Source organism: Nanorana parkeri, unplaced genomic scaffold (assembly GCF_000935625.1).
Source record: "Nanorana parkeri isolate BGI_ZX_2015 unplaced genomic scaffold, ASM93562v1 scaffold823, whole genome shotgun sequence".
In the NCBI taxonomy this organism is placed as follows: Eukaryota; Metazoa; Chordata; class Amphibia; order Anura; family Dicroglossidae; genus Nanorana; species Nanorana parkeri.
The window spans coordinates 574263-594266 of record NW_017307091.1 but is presented as its reverse complement, the minus strand read 5'-3'; the positions used below and the strand labels follow the sequence as shown (position 1 = coordinate 594266).

The window sequence follows — 20004 nt, the reverse complement described above, 5'->3', positions numbered from 1 at the left end:
ATTCAATAAACACACCACTGGCAATGCTTTCTGTCCATTCATTAAAGACTGCACTGAGAATGCTTTCTGTCCGTTCATTAGAGACAACACTGCAAATGTAGCCTATCCATTCAATTGGGAAAATAATGAGAATGCAGCCAGTCCATTCACCACAGACATCGCTGAGTATAGTACCCTATCTATTCTACATAGGCAGCACTAAGAGTGTAGCATATCCATTCACCAAAGACAGCACTGAGAATGCTGTCTATCGATTCACTAGAGACAGCAGAGAATGCAGCCTGTCCATTCACCAGAGACAGCAGGGAATGCAGTCCCATTCACCAGAGACAGCAGGGAATGCAGCCCCCATTCACTAGAGAAAGCAAGGAATGCAGTCCCATTCACCAGAGACAGCAGATAATACAGCCCCCATTCACCAGACAGCAGATAATACAGCCCCCATTCACCAGAGACAGCAGATAATACAGCCCCCATTCATCAGAGACAGCAGGGAATGCAGCCCCCATTCACCAGAGACAGCAGAGAATGCAGCCTATCCATTCACCAGAGACAGCAGAGAATGCAGCCCCCATTCACCAGAGACAGCAGAGAATGCAGCCCCCATTCACCAGAGACAGCAGAGAATGCAGCCCCCATTCACCAGAGACAGCAGAGAATGCAGCCTATCCATTCTCCAGAGACAGCAGAGAATACAGTCCCCATTCACCAGAGACAGCAGAGAATGCAGCCTATCCATTCACCAGAGACAGCAGAGAATGCAGCCCCCATTCACCAGAGACAGCAGAGAATGCAGCCCCCATTCTCCAGAGACAGCAGAGAATGCAGCCCCCATTCACCAGAGACAGCAGAGAATGCAGCCTATCCATTCACCAGAGACAGCAGAGAATGCAGCCCCCATTCACCAGAGACAGCAGAGAATGCAGCATCCATTCACCAGAGACAGCAGAGAATGCAGCCCCCATTCACCAGAGACAGCAGAGAATGCAGCCCCCATTCACCAGAGACAGCAGAGAATGCAGCCCCCATTCACCAGAGACAGCAGAGAATGCAGCCTATCCATTCACCAGAGACAGCAGAGAATGCAGCCCCCATTCACCAGAGACAGCAGAGAATGCAGCCCCCATTCACCAGAGACAGCAGAGAATGCAGCCCCCATTCACCAGAGACAGCAGAGAATGCAGCCCCCATTCACCAGAGACAGCAGAGAATGCAGCCCCCATTCACCAGAGACAGCAGAGAATGCAGCCCCCATTCACCAGAGACAGCAGAGAATGCAGCCTATCCATTCACCAGAGACAGCAGAGAATGCAGCCCCCATTCACCAGAGACAGCAGAGAATGCAGCCCCCATTCACCAGAGACAGCAGAGAATGCAGCCCCCATTCACCAGAGACAGCAGAGAATGCAGCCCCCATTCACCAGAGACAGCAGAGAATGCAGCCCCCATTCACCAGAGACAGCAGAGAATGCAGCCTATCCATTCACCAGAGACAGCAGAGAATGCAGCCCCCATTCACCAGAGACAGCAGAGAATGCAGCCCCCATTCACCAGAGACAGCAGAGAATGCAGCCCCCATTCACCAGAGACAGCAGAGAATGCAGCCCCCATTCACCAGAGACAGCAGAGAATGCAGCCTATCCATTCTCCAGAGACAGCAGAGAATACAGCCCCCATTCACCAGAGGCAGCAGGGAATGCAGCCCCCATTCACCAGAGGCAGCACTGAGAATGCAGTCTATCCATTCACTAGAGACAGCAGAGAATGCAGCCTATCCATTCACCAGAGACAGCACTGAGAATGCAGCCCCCATTCACTAGAGACAGCAGAGAAAGCAGCCTATCCATTCACCAGAGACAGCACTGAGAATGCAGCCTATCCATTCACCAGAGACAGCACTGAGAATGCAGTCTACCCATTCACTAGAGACAGCAGATAATGCAGCCTATCCATTCACCAGAGACAACACTGAGAATGCAGTCTACCCATTCACCAGAGACAGCAGAGAATGCAGCCTATCCATTCACCAGAGACAGCACTGAGGATGCAGCATATCCATTCACCAGAGACAGCACTGAGAATGCAGCATATCCATTCACTAGAGACAGCAGAAAATGCAGCCTATCCATTCACCAGAGACAGCACTGAGAATGCAGCCCCCATTCACTAGAGACAGCAGAAAATGCTGCCTATCCATTCACCAGAGACAGCACTGAGAATGCAGCCCCCATTCACTAGAGACAGCAGAAAATGCTGCCTATCCATTCACCAGAGACAGCACTGAGAATGCAGCCCCCATTCACCAGAGACAGCAGAGAATGCAGCCTATCCATTCACCAGAGACAGCACTGAGAATGCAGCCTATCCATTCACCAGAGACAGCACTGAGAATGCAGCCTATCCATTCACCAGAGACAGCAGAGAATGCTGCCTATCCATTCATCAGAGACAGCACTGAGAATGCAGCCTATCCATTCACCAGAGAATGCAGCCTATCCATTCACCAGAGACAGCCCTGAGAATGCAGCGTATTCATTCACCGGAGACAGCAGAGAATGCTGCCTATCCATTCACCAGAAACAGCAGAGAATGCTGCCTATCCATTCACCAGAGACTGCAGAGAATGCAGCCTACCCATTCACCAGAGAATTCTGCCTATCCATTCACCAGAGACAGCACTGAGAATGCTGCCTATCCATTCACCAGAGACAACACTGAGAATGCAGCCTATCCATTCACTAGAGACAGCAGAGAATGCAGCCTATCCATTCACCAGAGATAGCACTGAGAATGCAGCCTATCCATTCACCGGAGACAGCAGAGAATTCTGTCTATCCATTCACCAGAGACAGCACTGAGAACGCACTCTTAGTTCGCTAGATAACTGTGACATCGCTATTATTTAGAACACAAGCTATTTATTCAGGACAAATTCAACACACACAAAGTCTGAAGCTCCTTAAAAGTCTTACCTGATGATGACTGAGCAGCCTCCTTCCTCACTGATCTGCTATCTGTAAAAAAGGCTGGGCCATCGCTTAGCGTTTTGCACCCGACGTTGGCAGACATGCTGCCTCGACAGTTGCCTATTGCACTTGTAAAAAGGTTGGTGTGTTCATCGCTGCTAGCTGGCTCAGAGCTGGAAGTGAAGCCACTGAGCGAGAGACTCGGTGAGCTGTTTGAACAGTCAATCTGCAATGGAGTCTGAAGTCCCAAAGTCAGCGAGCCCGACTCGGGGGCCTCTCTCCGGACCCACTGCTCCTCTCTACTCAGCAGTCCCTTGGAAGGAGTCAGGTGACTGCAAGGTAAGTGACACCTGTGTTTGTCTTTGTGTTTGTACCTGTCACTAATATTGTCTTTCCCAAACCTGTAACGTTTTAAAGACTCCAGGACTGACCTTGAAGATCCGACCCCAGCCAAGGAATCCATTGAAAGCTGTTGCTGGTCTGATCGGTGTTCGCGGTGCTTGTGGCGGTGGCGGTGTTTGTGCTCAACCATCCAGCCATAAGCCATGTCTGGTGGGACGCTGGGGTATGTGCCCACAGGAAGGAGAGGGGTGCGGCTGGTGGTCAAGAATGCCTCTTGTCGAAGGAGCTTGTGTTTTTTCTTATGAAATTTGGCAGGGTTAAGCAATAAATGGCCAGTATGCATGTACGAAGGTGGGTGCATTGGGGTGGTGAAGGAAGGAGAGGGTGGAGGAGGGTACAGAGTAGGGGGGTATCGTCCATAATAACTTAAGCCAATGGGGGCGGCAGTAATGGGGGAGGGTGAGTAAGGCATGCTGTATGAAGGGTAGAAGCCAGTGCTAGAGAGGGGAAAACCAAGACTGTGCACAAATGGCACCTCCGACATAGATTCCCGCATCTTGGGCGGCCGCCCTCTCTTCTTTTTCAAATCCGGTTTCCGGATGTAGTGCAAAGGATCCAAAGGAAATGTCGGGTGACTATAAAAGCTGTTAAAGTTGAGGCGAAATATAGTAGGAAGCAGATCTCTTGGGATGAAATGGTGACTCCTATGAGAAATGTGGATTTCGCTCAAGCGCGTGATCAGCTCCTCCAACTCGGCCAGGAAGTCCGGATCCTGCCGAGCGCGCAGCTGCGGGTACTTCTTTTTACGCTTCCGCTTTTGCCTTTTGAGTTTGTCGTAACTGAGATACTCGTGACTCCTGTGCTTACATTTGTGCTTGTGTTTCTCTTTGAGGCTGCTGAGAACCGGCAAGGTCTGAGGAGCTAAAAGAGAAATGTGTTCGAAAGAATGTCGTCTCTTCTTCTGCGCACAAAACTTCTCGGCCCGGTCTGACGTGCTATTGTTGTCTGTCCCGATGCCGCTGTCGCTGGGGATGGTTTCATCGCTGTGAGACTCGCTGATGGGAGAAGAAGTTGCTTCTTTTAAGGAAGGGATTTCATTTAAGTGGGAGGGAGAGTTTGGCAGCAGATTTGGGGGTGACAGTTGCCTACAGTCCTTGGAGGCTTTCCTCATGGCAAGTGTCTGTAGAAAGGTACCTTGTCTGGAGTGCGTGTGGGAATATGGCACAGGGTTTGGCTCTACAAAACTGGCGTCGCTGCTCATGGGACTCTGGGCACCGCTGGCTCCCGGCGAGAGGGAACAAGCTGGTGAAGGAAGAACCTCAGAGCCAGATAGGTTCTGAGATATGATGGGTGCCACAGCTTGACCTAAAGTGTGAGCATCTTGCTGACCACTTTTTTCTAATGCTGGAGAGCTGACTGAATTTTTGGTCATGACACTTTCGGACGTTGACTTCGGTTTCCTGCCTCTTCTCTTGCCCATGTAGATGGTCCCTTTCTTGCTGACATTTATCTGCTGACCTAATTTCGAAGTAAACGTGGCGGCAAGTGTTGAAACCGTACCTTGCAGCTTTGTTTGAGCCTTCCCTCTGGAGTTTTGTTCGGCTGCACCGGAAAGAATCTGACTCAGCAGCTTCTTCCGCTTAATAGTTTTCATCTTATTTATCTTTCGAATAATATTCTTCACTAGCTGCCCGTTACTTTTCTTTACAAACTTCCTATCCGGATCTGAGCAATTGCTGCCTGCGTCGTCTGGGTGGAGCCTGCTGTTGAAATGCTCATCGTTTTGGTGCTTCTCGTTTTCGCACTCGGTTTGCTTGTGATTATCGGTCACAAGGAAAGGCGCGACAGAAAGGACGGGTGGTGTTCGCATCGGTGCAGCCGCATCCCTTCTCGGTCGGCCTCTCTTCCTCGGGAACACCGGTCTGGGAAGATTTGTTTTCAGAGGTGGCATCTCGACCTCTGGCTGGAGAACAGGAGGCCCCTGATCTTCTTTGGATTGTGATGAGGCTACTTTAAAAGCTGGGATTTTAAGTGCTCTTTTTGGGGGACCTTCCAGATGTGGCATAGCCTTACTTTTGGGCTTTCCTCTCTTAGGTTTGTAAGCATCGGAACCGTCTGCGGACATACAAACCATTCTATAATTACTATGGGAACTATACAGCTTAGGAGTCGGCTTGTGCATTCCATTGGCGGCTCCCTCACTGGAAATGCTTGCTTTGGACAATGAGGACTTGGAAACTTGACCGAGAAGTGACATTTTCCCCACAATTTTCTCCGGTGTGCCCCGCTGGGACTTATCGTTCCCCATCGATACTGGTCTTACCACATCATGCTCAGGTGATACTTTTGAGGGCTGAGTGGTTTTGTTAGACACTTTAGTCCACCGAGGCTTCTTACCCTTCCTTTTCTTAAAGTGTTTTATCTGTGAGTTGGTGCTGCCATGTTGGCTGCTGTAAGGCGGCTTTTCCGAGAGGCTGCCAACCTTCACTAACTGTTTTTTCCTAAGTAAACTTGCAAAACTGACAACAGACGGGTCTGACCGGTGGCTGCCTGGCTCCACTCTCTGTGTGGGCTTTCTGTCTGGTACAGCGGGAATATAAGTCCTTAAATTCTCACTGGGGACACTTTTGACCTCTTTACTCGTTTTTTCATTCTGCAAGAAGTCCAGAGAGCTTTGAGGGGTTTTACGAGCCCTGTTAGCGGGTAAAGTGTCGGATGTAAACTTGCTTTTGTCGCTTGGCTCATCAATACATTCCACACGCGTCGTGTCAGGGTTTAAGTGCAATGAACTTGAGGGGGATTGGGGACAATTCACATTTGAACTCCTACTGGATGATGTCAGAGACGTCGCTGGTGCTGGCGAAGGGAGATTTCCTTCCCCGACAGCACTGAAAGGCGACACGGCTGCTGATGCATCAGACGCACCCCCCTTCCGATGGTCCAATGAAGTGCAATACACAGGGCAAAGCTTTTCTTGCATGTCCGTATCGGGGACACCTTTCTCAGAGAGGGAACTTTTTACCACTGGGACAGAAGTCCTGTCATTAAATTTATCTTTCTCGCCAGCGGATCCCTCTTTCCTGATACAGAACTTTTCTAAGATGCTGTCCTTGGCCTGCCGTCCGTCAACCCTTTCCGAAGCTTGACTGTTCATTCTTTCATCGGAGCCCCTGGATTTGGAAGGAGAGCATAAACGCCCTGTCGCAGGAGAGTCATCATTCGGCGTTGCCCGTTCTTCCAAGGGCAAGCTGACTGGGGCTGACGATACCTGCTTTTTGGCTCTGATTTTGGAAGACTTGGAAGGAGGGCATGTTGCAATGAGCTGAGCGAGTTTTTCAGTAACACGGGCAGCTGTGCCATTCACCGGTACCCTGTCCTTTGAGTCAGGGTCTTTGTTACCGACAAGTCTAGGTGGCGATGCCTTGTTGAGCTCAGTCGCTTCTGAGTGCAAAGGTGAAGAATTCTTTGTTGTGGGGACCTTCTCCTCCTTGGTGCGAGCATGTAAACATTCTACCTTCAGGCCGTCATGGCTTGGGTTGTCTGCAGACTTCTTCGACAATCTGGAAGAGTCCTGGAAGAGAAAACATAGAAAGCGATTTAGAAGAGTGCATGAACATTATCCTCATACTGACAATAAACCAATTTACAGGCCCGAAGCATAGCAATGGGCCTGGTTGATACTCGCTGGCAAATTATAAACACAGAAAAAACTAAATCTAGATCTGAAGATTAAATCTGGGTGACCTTGCTTGATTTAGCAAAGAAACGGCGTAAAAATACTGCCTACTGCTACTCCCGTACAAAGGATTGTTGAAATAATCATAAGGTGAAGAACGGGAGCGAGGAGCAAATCGCTCTTGCTGGAATGAGAATCCTATCCACCCATATTTGGCAGCCAGCTTGGATTTGGCTGTACGTGACCGAGTTTGCCTAATCAATGCCAGTTATTTATGTAAATAGACGTGGCACCTTGTTTTATTTTGCAGGCAGGCAGATCGTGGCTGCGGCGTTCCACTGCTTGTTTTGTGTACGCTAAGAACAAGAGGGGGGGAGGAAAAAAAACCCTACGGAGGAATTCAAAGCTTGAGCAGAATTTGCATAATAGCTACCGCTGCCATGGAAAAACTGGGCAGCGTGCCAAGCGTTGTGTCCGCGCCACCACTGCACAACACCCCTCTATAAAACCGATCTGCGCCCGCCATGTAATTCAATCATCAACCGCGTTGGCTCTCCTCTCTCTCTGACACGGAGATTCGGATGGCCTCAGGGTAAAGATTTCTCTCTCTCAACTGCTGAACGTCTCTTGGTGAAAGATGTGAATGGAAGGGAAGACACGGGGGCTTCTAGAAGACCACAGCTGTAAAACGTGCGGCAACCGGGAAGAGGTGCTTGGGGCTGTACAGTGATTTAATGGACCGACTTCTGCTCGGCGGGAGAAAAAGATCCCTCATCTCCACCCATATGTGACAACAGGGAGAGATGATCGAGCATGTTAAGCTTCTTAACACCGGGTCGCATCATCCCAAATTGCAGGATAGGAGGGGATTTTCTAAAGTTTTCTCCCTGGTAGTGCCCCATGTGAACGGCTTAGAAGAGAGCTCCACCGTAAATGAAACTCTGCAATGCACTATGATGAAGTTATTATCAAATCAAATGCTGTGCCAACTCTTTTTTTTGGCTTTCTGGGTCTGGAAAAGCTGGTAGTATATAACTGAAACAAATACCACAGAGCAACCAATCAGAAATTATTTAATTGCATATGGGAAACCTATTCGGTCACTATGCTATCCTGCACTGTCATGCATCATGGTGTCTCATTGCATTGCTGTATTAAAGAATAGCTATGGTCTAAATCCTTGGTTCTCAACTGGTGGGTCGTGACCCCTTGTTCAGTGGGTCGCCACATGCCTTCCCCTTTTGTAGGTGAGAGACTCCTCTGCCTCCCACTATCACAACACTGTCAGCACTTGCGCCAAGCAGCCATTCAAAATATGCAGCCCGCACCGAGTGTCAGCTTGAGGAGGGGTGGGCTGGGGCTATGGCCCCGAGGGAGCTCCATCCATACATACATTGCTTACAGCTTCCTCACGTGTCCTGTAGAGGTCCCTGGACTGGAGTGACATCACATTCGGGCCCCCAGCACCTCTACAGAGCACGCAAGGGAGCTGTACAAGCAATGCACACATGGATGGAGCTCTGTCACAGCACAGCAGCCCACACTGGACCCAAGGCTGAGGATCCACTCCAGTTCTCGTAAGGTAGGGAGACTAGGTGTGTGAGATTGGGTCTGTGGTTGTGTGTGTATGTCAGTGTTTTTGAGGGCCCGTTCACACTAGTACAGTGCGTTAATCGCATAGTACCATGCGATTAACGCACATTACTATGCAATCGCACCTACCGTGCATTCTGGTGTGGGAGGTGTGTTGTGCTGCCATTCATTTAAATGGTACCCCAAAAGCACCTCCCACCCACAGTTCGTACACCCGCACCGGAACGTTGCGGTACCCTAATGCCGTGTGTTCCATTGCAGTGCGTCTTGGGTTGTGACTTAATGACCATAGACAAATGTGGGTCCTGAGGTAATACAGGTTGAGAACCACTGGTCTAAACAAAAACTTTCGTATAGTCTAATGCTGGATATGTAATGTATCTTAGGTGGTGAGGCTAGGAGGATCTGCTCATGGAGACATTCAGTAAAAGTTGACCCTTAGTTTGTGTCTGCCCTTGCTACATGTTCCCTGGGAGTCAGTCAAAGGGCGTACTGTGTCAGGGTCCCTCCTTGTCCCCCCCGCATGACTAAACATGGAGCACAAGAAGGAATGGTCCTATTGGTTTATTAAGGGAAAGCGATATAGACCTGCTCCAACCATGACGTGCTGAGAGGGGCCAAGAAGGACCTCGTATTCTTTTTAGTGTTTGTCCGTCAAAGCCCTTGTGACCCCATCAATAGTAAGTCGTTTCCTTTTTATTAATGCCTGAGAAATGTAACCAGATGTGCTAAAAATAGTACAGAATCGGCCCAACAGTACAGACGGTAATAATAATTGAAAATATAAAAGACAAATATGATATCCATCATACAGAGAGCAATTATCAGACACACAGTGCTGACTGAGGGACAGAGGGGGAATAGATGGCACGAGCTGGATATACAATTGCAGAATATACATTACACACTATATACAACAGAGAGGGAGATATGGAAAAGAGACAGTAGAAGAGGAAACGGAGCACAATATGGAACGAATACGTTGGTGCTCTCCTCAACCATTAATGTGATTGGTTGTTTCCTCCTCTAGTAATGGGGGAATCTCATAAACTGCTGCCTGAATCGCCTGAACTAGGTCAGCTGTTACCATAGAAACCACCTAAAGTTGCAATGAGATACAAAGTAATGCTAACATTTCCTCACGGCAACTAAAAATACCAGCGTGTCTGCAGGTCGCCGAGACTGCCAGCTTCTGATTGACAGACAACACTCCCTACCCTATAAATTCCCACCCACACAGGGCCTAAGCCGACAGAGACCCAGAGCCAATCATCAATCCCATTTCACCACATGTGACCCCTTATCTGTACTATCTCTACTCCATATCCTTTTCCAATCCAGTGGTCCACCAGAGACCCATAGCCAGACATCAATCCTATCTCCCCACGTGACCCCTGATCTGTACTTTTTCTACACCATATCCTTCTCCAAGCCTATCTCACTATGCATGACCCACAATCTGTGTTATTTCTGCTCCATATGCTCCTTCAAAATCAGGGCCAAACACAAACTCATAACCAATCATCAATTCTATCTCATCAATTGTGACCCTCAATCTGTTACCTCTACTCCATATCCTCCTTGAACCCCGGGGGGAAAAAGCAGACCTAAACCCATAACCAATCATCAATCCTATCTCACCACATGTGACCACCAATCTCTGTTACTTCTACTTCATAGTCTTCTCCTACACGGGGGCCGATCAGAGACCCATAAACAATCATCAATCCTATCTGACTACATGTGGCCCCTAATCTGTACAATCTCTACCCCATATCCTTCTCCAATCCTTTCTCACTATGCATGACCCACAATCTGTGTTATCCCCACTCCATATGCTCCTTCAAAGCCAGGGATAATCACAAACTCATAACCAATCATCAATTCTATCTCACCAGATATGACCCTCAATCTGTTACCTCTACTCCATATCCTCCTTGAACCCCGGGGTCGAAGCAGACAGAGACCCATTTTCAATCATTAATTGTATCTCAACACCTGTGAGCCCCAATTCTGTACTATCCTCAACTCCATGTTCTCCTCCAACACTGGTCCTGAGCAGAAACCCACCATTGATCCTATCCAACCACACATGACCACTAATTTGTGTTATCTCCACTTCATATCATCCTACAACACCAAGGCTAACCAAAGACCCATAAGTAATCATCAATCCTATCTCACCACATGTCACCCAATCTGTATTATCTCCACTCCATATCCTCCCCCAACACGGGGAGCCAAATCAGAGAGACTCATAACCAATCAATGATCCTATCTTACCACGTGTGACCCCCCAATCTGTTCTATTTCAACTCTATATCCTCCTCCAACAGTGAGGCCCACGAGAGATCCATTACCAATCATCGATCCTATCTCAATACATGTGACCCCCTGATCTGTACTATCTCAACTCCATATCCTCCTCCAATATGGGGACCAGAGCAAAGAGAGACCCATATACAAACGGCAATCCTATCACACCACATGTGACCCCCCAATTTATGCTATCTCCACTCTATATGCATCTTTACCACTAGGGCTGACCAAAGATCCATAACCAATCATCAATCCTTTTTACCATGTGAGCCTCAGTCTATGGTATATCCACTGCATATCCTCCTGGAACAATGGGACCTGATCAGACCCACAGCCAATCATCAATCCTATTTCACCACAATGTGATCCCTAATCAGTACTATCTCTACTCCATATCCTTCTCCAACATGGGGGTCACCAGAGACCCATAACCAATCATCAATCCTATCTCACCACAATGTGACCTCTAATCTGTACTATCTCTACACCATATCCTTCTCCAACATGGGGGCCACAGAGACGAAAAACCAATCATCAATCCGATCTCACCACAATGTGACCCCTAATCTGTACTATCTCCACTCCATATCTTCCACCAGCACCCGGACTGACCAGACAGAGAACTATAACCATCATCATCAATCCTATCTCACTAGGGGTTACCCCTAATCTGTGTTATCTCCCCTCCATACCCTCCCTCAACACGGGGCCAACTAGACAGAGACCTATAACCAATCATCAATTCCATCTCACCATGTGTCCCCCTACTTTTGTTATCTCCACTCCATTTCCCCCTCCAGCACAGAGGCTAGAGCAGAGAGAGACCCAAACCCAATCACCAATGCCATCTCATCATGTGACCCCCAACCTGTTCTATCTCCACTCAATATCCTCCTTCAACACCAGGGTTGACCAGAGATCCAGATAAAAACATCAATCCTATCGCACCAAATGTGACCCCTAATCTGTAGCATTATCTACATTTTCTTATCCTCCTCCAACATCAGGGCCGGAGAAGACAGAGACCGCCAGGCCTATAAGAGCTTGTTGGCCATTCCATTTCCAAACCTCGAGCATTAAAGTGCCAGCATAAAACAAAAAGCAGTATACTTAAAACCATATTTCTTTCTATATTGTAGTATCAGCACCCTTCACTGGAAACACCTGAAATCAATTATTGGGAGGGGGTATTCTTCTGCCTTTTGGGAACATTTAAAGAAGAACTCCAGGCAAAACTTGTATTAACTCTTCAGTGGAGCTACCACTGCACTCAAGGGTTAACTGCTTGTTTTTGTCTAGGTGCTAAAAACCTCACACAAACTGTGGAGCCGGCCGGTTCTCCGGTCTCTGAAGTGTGTCTCCTTCTACACTGCAGCATTGAAATCATCCTCAGCATCCTCACGTCTATACACTCCATCAACGGATGGGGAGAGATGCTCCAGGGACCGGTCTAACAACAAGCCGGCTCAGAACTTTGGGTGAGTACTTTTTTTTTTTGTAACAAAGACAAAAGCAGTTAACCCTTGCAATGCAGGGGTAGCCCCACTGCAAGGGTTAATACAAGTTTTACCCTGAGTTCTCCTTTAAATATAAGGTTTGGTATCAACCCGGCCTCCAAACTCCGGCCACAAGAGTTCACATAGAAAAAGTGAACACAGTGTCGGCCACAAGCAACACAGACAGTGCAGTTCAGTCCCATGGTGTCAGTTCATATCTGATCTCAGTGAAGGAAAATGATTGGCAATATAAGAAGCACGTGGAGGGGGAATGGGTCTGGGATGATACCATCTGCCAACCCCCTCAGACCTCTATAAGACATGTCATGAGTCCTGGTGTCATCATCCTCTGTACAAGGACAGAAATGCCTCCCGCAGTCTGTGCTGTCTCACAACAAGCAAATTCATCCTTTTGCCTTCCATTCCGTCTCCCAGGGCAATATATGTTCGCAAAGGGAGAATCTGATTGGTTGTTGTGTGAGACTCGGATAAGTGCAGTCTGTTGCAATTTGCTCCCTCCGTCCAATAACACAAGACTCATACGTCCTTACAATCTCGAAGTCATGAAAGTGTAAACTCACAATCTAATTTTCAGTATCTTTGGTATCATGTCTCCATGTATAAAGTTTTTTTTTTCTTCAAGTGCATGTTAACCCAACAATGACCCTCTCTTTTTACTCCCTTTTGGTCTGTTTCACCAAGCGTGGACAATGGACGTGCTACACAAGCCCGAAAAAACAACTTCACTAAAGTACACAGGACATCTGTAGTCTTGCCTTGTTCTTCTCCAACTCCCCCCCTCGTACTTGTCCCCCAATACCCAGCTGTCAACGTGACATCAGGAAGCTGCTCTGCAATACAACAGCTGCAGAATCTGTTCCTGTCATAAAAGCGGAACATCCAACATAATGTTTATACAGATAGAGAGATACAGAGGGAGATAGAGATACAAAGTAACATTGTACAGAGGGAGATAGAGATACAAAGTAACATTGTACAGAGGGAGATAGAGAGATACAAAGTAACATTGTATATAAACATTGTACAGAGGGAGATAGAGAGATACAAAGTAACATTGTACAGAGGGAGATAGAGAGATACAAAGTAACATTGTACAGAGGGAAAGATAGAGAGATACAAAGTAACATTGTACAGAGGGAGAGATAGAGAGATACAAAGTAACATTGTACAGAGGGAGATAGAGATACAAAGTAACATTGTACAGAGGGGAGATAGAGAGATACAAAGTAACATTGTATATAAACATTGTACAGAGGAGAGATAGAGAGATACAAAGTAACCTTGTTTGGAGACATAGACATGGAAGGAATGTAGACGGGTTAGACCAGGGGTGCCCATTAGGTCGATCGCAACGCGAACACTGGTAGATCGCGATCGGCTGTGTCCTGTGGGGCTTCTCTGGATCCCCGCTGCTCTCCCCATCTGTATGCAGCGGGGGTCCAAGGAGAAGTGAAGGAAGCACTGCAGCCGGCGGACGGAGCCGCTGTCACAGCAGAATGGCCGAGCGGTGAGGAGAGAGAGCGGCTCTGCCAGGATCTCTTTCCTCACCGCTCGGCCATGCTGCTGTGACAGTGGCTCCGTTCTACAGCGGCTTCCTTCACTTCTTCTCAGATCCACGCTCCATACAGATGGGGAGAGCAGCGGGGATCCAGAGGAGAAGTTGCAAGCTAAGCCCCCCTGTGTGCGTGGCCGAGCGGCGGAGGATCGGTACATATCAGTAATATGTACTGATCCTCTGTGCAGAGCAAACGCTGGAGCAATCAGCTGTGTAAATAAATGGGGACAGATAGTACCATGTGTCCCCAGTTATGAATGAACAGGAAGTGCTTTGCATCATCCATTGAGTTTCTCAATGGGGAGTAGCACTCAGTACAGAGGTCAGAAACTGGATGATAGTAAATATGTTCTGCATGAATGGGAAGCCTCTGTACTTTCCATTCATTTAGAACAGAGGCTGCAGAAAAAGAGATTGAGGACTTTGTGTTTTTCATTGGTAGATCTCATTGAGCTCGTCATTTGAAAAGTAGATCCCCAGACGAAAAAATGTGGGCGCCCCTGGGTTAGACCCTCTGTGAAGTTTTGTATTGCTGTCTATCTGTTTGGGACGCGGTGCTCACTTTCCTGTGGTCCCCCTGGGGTATGCTGCACTCACTTCCTCAGGGTCACGGCACTCATTTCCTTTTATTTGTCCTGCAGACCATTGTCCCCAAGAATGAAAGTGAAGGTAAATCCAACCTTTTAGAGTTGTCACGAGAACAAGAGGTGAGGGGAATTCTTTCAATGGGGACACTTGTTTCGGAGGGGACTTGCCATTTTTTTTGCGGGGATTTCCTCCAACTTCTTGTTGCACTTTTTTCTTTTTTTTTTACTTTGCCCTGACATACACATATACATATACATTGTATGTAAATACGTTGCAGATTTTCTTACCTTAAGATCCTGCCAGTAACAGTACTTCCTTTTGCAAGCTGACAACACTAACTTAGGGCTCCTTCAGCTGGCCAGCAGGTTGCCTATTAGGTCTGCGCATGCCTCCTACAGACCTGATGGGGGCCAGTTGACTGTGTGAGGTTACTGGCAAGATCTCTGGTAAACTTTGTAGCAGCTTCACAAAAATATTTGCTCAAAGGTAAACTCCGGCCTTCCCTTCAGTCTTTTATCTGACCTCCGACCTTCCCTTCAGTCTTCTATCTGACCTCCGACCTTCCCTTCAGTCTTCTATCTGACCTCCGGCCTTCCCTTCAGTCTTTTATCTGACCTTCGGCCTTCCCTTCAGTCTTATACCTGACCTCCGGCCTTCCCTTCAGTCTTATACCTGACCTCCTGGCTTCCCTTCAGTCTTGCACAGTTGTACCGGCTCCTCTCCTTGACTGAAATGGCTTCCTCTTATTTCCCTGCACACTGCGAGCTTCTCACAATGTTGATTAGAAGCTGCACAAGCCAGATAGAGCCCGCCTCATTTCCTGGCTGGAGGACATCCAGCATCATCTAACACATTCCTCCCCAGCCTTGTCCGGCCTCTTTCATTCCCTGTATTTCATTTCTTTCAGTCATTGAGGCTCAGCATCCGATGGGGTTACCTAAGGCGCTCTGCATGCAAATGGAGCCTGCTTAGGAATGCCCACTCCTCCAGACTGACACTCATCCATGAAGACAATTTTTCTATTTCCATAACTTGTCCCATGATCCAGCCCACTGCTTGCCTCAGGGCTGAGAGTTCTTAAGAGGAGTAATCAGGCAGGGTGCTGTGATGTTTTCAGGAAGCTATGTACAGCACCCTGCTGTCCCCTACCACCGGCCCTAATCTGCCAACATTGCACAGAGACCCAGTGATGACATCAGTGGGTCTCAGATAAGGTAATCAATGAAAATGGAAAGGTTTTATTTCAAAATGTCATTAATACATTGATGGGGGTGGGGGAGGAACCACGGAAGACAAAAATATAAGCAGATTAAACTTCAGCTTTAATGTCCCATTAAGGGAGCCGGGCGGCATCTAAAGACTCGCCTCCCGGTCTCCCGATTAGCAGGGAAGTCGTCTCCATGCCTGGAGGGGGGGTGGGGGGGGGGGGCGGCTAATGACTCGCCGCCCGGCTTCCTGACTGTCCAGCTTCTTGACCAATCAGGAAGCCAGGTGGTGAGTCATTACACGAGGGAGCATGAAGCCGGCTTTCTGGCCAATCAGGAAGCATGGAGGTGGGTAATGACTCGCTGTCCGGCTTCCTCATTGGCCATCTTCCCGAGCAATCAGGAAGCCGAGCAGCGAGTCATTACATGCTGCCCAGCTTCATGCTCCCTCACCACCAAGTGACGAGGGAGCATGGAGCCGGATTCCCGGCCAATCAGGAAGCTGGGCAGCGAGTCATTACATGCTGCCCAGCTTCATGCTCCCCCACCACCAAGTGACGAGGGAGCATGGAGCCGGATTCCTGGCCAATCAGGAAGCCGCACAGCGTGTATTGACACGCTGCCTGGCTTCCTGATAGAGGAAGTTCAGGTATCGGGCTAGGCAATGGAGAATTTGGGCGAGTATGAGTACCCACCCACATACCCGGTATCGGCATTGATGCCAATACTATTATTGGTATCCGTGCATCCCTAGTTTTGGAACTGTAGTCCATCACTGGAGGGAGCTTGGAGCGATGACTACTTTACAACACACACAGGGACCATGGGGAACAAAAGTAGCCACCCTCCAGAAGGAAGGACAGTGTCAGCACCAATTCAGAGATGATTGGAGGATCTACAGCCGAGTGATACACAAATAAGATACATTGTTGTTCATAGTTAAGGTCCTTGAATGCATTTCTAAGATTTACCTCCTGAGTGTAGTGTCACTTTAAGAAAATTGTACACAATGAGACATGATGCCAAATACTGTATACTAAAACAAGATTTGGGGTTTACATCAGTATAATCACAGAGAGAAGACCAACATCAACTAGAAATCATTCCAGGACACAGAGAATATGTAACATAGACTTAAAGATACACTTCACGAATGAGAGCACGTTGCATACAGGAATGTCTGTGATTTCCACAACAGCCAAGTAGGTGCCTGAATGGGATGTGCCGGTTGCTACTGGCATTTCTTACATCTATAGACGTTGCAGTCAGTGGATGCCAAGGACACTATAGCAAGTAGGACCGAGTCACTGCCATCATGTGAATGACATCTGATGCCACGACACATTCAGTGTTCAAGTTAAAGCAGAACTCCGGCCATACATTTTTGTAACCCTTGTACTGCAAGGATTAAGTGCTTTTTCTTGCCTAGGGTCAAAATTACAAAGTTATACTTACCTGATCCTCTGAGCCGACTTGCTCTTAGACCGGTCCCTGGAGACCCTCTCCCCCTCCGCTGCAGCGGTCTAAGGTCCCTAAGTTATCACATTATATACACAGTGTATGGGATGTGAGGACACAGAGAGACGTACCATCCCTGCAATAGAGGAGGAGAGAGGCTGAAGGAAGCTCTGTTACAGTCGGCGGCTCAGAGCATGGGGTGAGTATAACTTTAAAAAAAAAAAAAAAATTATTTTATTAGAGTATAACTTATTTTGGACCCTAGGCAAAAATGGCCACTTAACCCTTGCAGTGCGGGGGTAGCCATACTGCAAGGGTTAATAAAATGTTTACCCGGAGCTCGGCTTAGTGCCAACAACTGATATTGAAGATTGATCCTTGGGCCTACACACAGCAGGCCTGTGACAAATGTTCTGCATCTGGTGCTGGCCGGCATATGTTGTGTGTTAATCTGGGGATGACAAACAGAAGCCAGGCCACTGTCACTCCTATGGAAGGAACCCCAGAAATCTGACCCTTACTTACCAGCCAACCCTCTGTTAAATCACTGACCAATCAGATTCATTTTTCAGTGGTGGTATGAATCTGACTGGCTGCAAGGGCACAACATATTCAATACATTCTGCGAAATGAAGCCAATTCTATTATCTTCTGATAAAAGGCCAACGGGCCTCCAGAACAGGAAGAGTTTGACTGAAAAAAGAATGTTATTGCCCCCAGAAACCGAGAAGACATCTAGCACCTAATTGGCTGCCACAGGTAGAAGTTAGAGCCATATAGGAGCCCAACAGTAAATTCTGAGCCATTTGAGCCATATTTAGTTTAAACAGCAATAAACCCCGAGTTATATCAGGTTCCAGCAATAAACCCTGCGTTATATCAGGTTCCAGCAATAAACCCCGAGTTATATCAGGTTCCAGCAACAAACCCGGAGTTATATCAGGTTACAGCAATAAACCCCGAGTTATATCAGGTTCTAGCAGCAAACCCTGAGCTAATGAACCCCGAGTTATATCAGGTTCCAGCAATGAACCCCGAGTTATATCAGGTTCCAGCAATGAACCCTGAGTTATATCAGGTTCCAGCAATAAACCCCCAGTTATATCAGGTTCCAGTAGTAAACCATGAGCTATATTAGGTTCCAGCAATAAATCCCGAGTTATATCAGGTTCCAGTAGTAAACCATGAGCTATATTAGGTTCCAGCAATAAATCCCGAGTTAGATCAGGTTCTAGTAGTAAACCCAGAGTGATATCAGTCTCCAGCAATAACCCTGAACTATATAAGGTTCCAGCAATAAACCCCGAGTTATATCAGGTACTAGCAGCAAACCCCGAGCTATATCGGGTTTCTGCAATAAAACTAGAGCTGTATTTGGTTCCAGCAATAGGTTCCAGCAATAAACCATGAGGTAAATCAGGTTCCAGCATTAAACACTGGGTTATAACAGGTAACAGCAATAAACCCTGACCTATATCAGGTTCCAGCAGTAATGACTGAGTTATTTCAGGTTTAAGCAGTAAACCCCGAGTTATTTTGGACTTCAGCAAGAAAAAACAGCTAAGCTTTATTGAGTTCCAGCAATAAACTCTGAGCTATATTAGTGGTCCCAATAGTAAACCCTGATCTATATCAGGTTCCAGTAGTAAACACTTAGCTTCATCACATTGCAGTAATAAACTGGGAGCTGGATCAGGTTTCTGCAGTAAGCCCTGAGCTATATTGAGTTCCAGCACAAACCCTGAGCCATATAAGTTTTCAGTAATAAACACTGAGCAATCAGGTTCCAGAAATAAACCCGGAGTTATATCAGGTTCTAGCTGTAAGCCCCGAGTTATATTATGTTCCTGCAGTAATCCCTGAGCTAGATCAGGTTCAAGTTATATACCCTCAACTATATCAGGTTCTAACAATAAACACTGAGCAATATGAGGTTCCAGCAATAAACCCCGCGTTATATCAGGTTCCAGCAATAAACCCTGCGTTATATCAGGTTCCAGCAATAAACCCCGAGTTATATCAGGTTCCAGCAATAAACCCAGAGTTATATCAGGTTCCAGCAATAAACCCCGAGTTATATCAGGTTCCAGCAATAAACCCTGAGTTATATCAGGTTCCAGCAATAAACCCTGCGTTATATCAGGTTCCAGCAATAAACCCGGAATTATATCAGGTTCCAGGAATAAATCCTGTGTTATATCAGGTTCCAGGAATAAACCCTGCGTTATATCAGGTTCCAGCAATAAACCCTGCGTTATATCAGGTTCCAGGAATAAATCCTGTGTTATATCAGGTTCCAGGAATAAATCCTGCGTTATATCAGGTTCCAGCAATAAACCCCGAGTTATATCAGGTTCCAGCAACAAACCCGGAGTTATATCAGGTTACAGCAATAAACCCCGAGTTATATCAGGTTCTAGCAGCAAACCCTGAGCTAATGAACCCCGAGTTATATCAGGTTCCAGCAATGAACCCCGAGTTATATCAGGTTCCAGCAATGAACCCTGAGTTATATCAGGTTCCAGCAATAAACCCCCAGTTATATCAGGTTCCAGCAATAAACCCCGAGTTATATCAGGTTCCAGCAATAAACCCCCAGTTATATCAGGTTCCAGTAGTAAACCATGAGCTATATTAGGTTCCAGCAATAAATCCCGAGTTATATCAGGTTCCAGTAGTAAACCATGAGCTATATTAGGTTCCAGCAATAAATCCCGAGTTAGATCAGGTTCTAGTAGTAAACCCAGAGTGATATCAGTCTCCAGCAATAACCCTGAACTATATA

At 47.3% G+C, this 20004-nt stretch overlaps 1 protein-coding gene across 1 annotated transcript in view; it reads right to left on the bottom strand.

Moving 5' to 3' along the window:
* The window catches only part of ASH1L (ASH1 like histone lysine methyltransferase), a 59597-nt gene that overhangs the window by 26591 nt on the left and 13002 nt on the right, over positions 1-20004 (bottom strand). Inside the window, exon 3 of the mRNA XM_018565238.1 lies at positions 2973-6879. Coding sequence (XP_018420740.1) covers positions 2973-6879 — 3907 coding nt within the window. The remainder of the gene's footprint in view (positions 1-2972; positions 6880-20004) is intronic.